The sequence below is a fragment of the Bombus impatiens genome, unplaced genomic scaffold (assembly GCF_000188095.3).
Source record: "Bombus impatiens unplaced genomic scaffold, BIMP_2.2 scf_0377, whole genome shotgun sequence".
NCBI lineage: Eukaryota > Metazoa > Arthropoda > Insecta > Hymenoptera > Apidae > Bombus > Bombus impatiens.
In genome coordinates this window covers 983657-984954 of record NT_176796.1, presented here as the reverse complement: position 1 = coordinate 984954, position 1298 = coordinate 983657, and the positions used below count along the sequence as shown (strand labels likewise).

The following is a 1298-nucleotide window of genomic DNA, read 5'->3' as shown; positions in this document are numbered from 1 at the left end:
GAGCCGTTAGGGCTCGGTATAAAGCAGTCACCGAGTAACAAACGCGAACCGGTTCATTGTTGCAGGTGAAGATCTGGTTCCAAAATCGTCGCGCGAAGGCGAAGCGTATGCAGGAAGCGGAGATCGAGAAATTGCGGATGTGTGCGGTCAGGCAGCAGCACACGACGCTGTACGGCTCTCATCCGGGACTCTTGGCCCCGGCTAGTCTGTATCCCGTCGGAATGCTGTCTCATCCCGGTTTAACGCCTCATCATCCGATCTCTCAGCACTCGTCCAGAGAATGAAAGCGACAGGAGGAGCCAGAGACTCGCCACGATCGGTAGTGAACCGACCTGTCCTCGATCCAACGATCGAGTCTTCTGCGAAACTGTTTCTGGATCCGTTTGGAACGGAAGGAAGAACGAAGAAAGAACGATTCGAAGGAAGAACGTAGGATCTGTGAGTTTTGAGATGTCAGAGGAAAAACAAGAGAAACGGACGAAACTATCGTGAAATAAAATTCACAGAGCATCGAAGAACGGAAGAGAATGATCGACGAGAAGTCGAACGGATGTCGGCCGGACTCGTGCAAGACGAATCCACGTGTTTCGGTGAGAAAGTGATTCGGAGCGTAGAGAAGTGCTCGATCGCGAGTTAGAAGCATCGACAAGAAGACAATACCTTCGAAGTGAAATACCTTTATGAGAAGTCTAACCAAAGCGGAACGCGTTTCGAGAAGAGAAACACGATTCTGGATGAATTTGTAGACTCTCTCTTCGCGATCGAATCGTTCAAGTAATGAACTTGTCTAGTGGTGAAAGACGACAGAGAAAGAGAGAGAAAGGACAGAGAAAGAGAGAGAAAGAGAGAGAGAGAGAGAGAGACCCAAAGAACAAAACGTCACTTCTATGGGGAGCCATAGTGTATCGTGAATTTGTGCCAATATCAGACATGCTCCCGTGTCTTGTACATAGAGTGTAAATAATCGTTCTCCGGTTGAAAGTTTACGTAGCCTTGTAAATAGGATGTTCGCAAGATGAACGATAGTTCTAACCTGCAAGAATCGGTGGATCGAAACCACCGAGGCCTGTTTTCCAATTTTGTATAAATGTAAAACCGTCGTCAAGAGAGTAGCAGAGTTTATTTAATAAAACACACAGCATAGAATTAACGCCTGTTGTTCCTAACTTAATTCCTAACCGGTATATCGTCGTCAATCCTTCTTAAGCGAAAAATATCAAGTCCTACGCTTCGACTTTTATAGAACGGTCCAAATTTCGCTGTTCTTCGTTTCACGAATAAATTAACATCGATCGTTG

General features: G+C 46.1%; 1 protein-coding gene across 1 annotated transcript in view; it reads left to right on the top strand.

Annotated features, from left to right (window-relative positions):
• LOC100741188 (muscle segmentation homeobox-like) overlaps positions 1–872 on the top strand; it is a 10113-nt gene extending 9241 nt beyond the window's left edge. The window contains exon 3 of the mRNA XM_003489776.4: positions 66–872. Within this exon, the coding sequence (XP_003489824.2) occupies positions 66–284 (219 nt within the window). The 3' untranslated portion in view covers positions 285–872. The remainder of the gene's footprint in view (positions 1–65) is intronic.
• The last annotated feature ends 426 nt before the right edge of the window (positions 873–1298 follow it).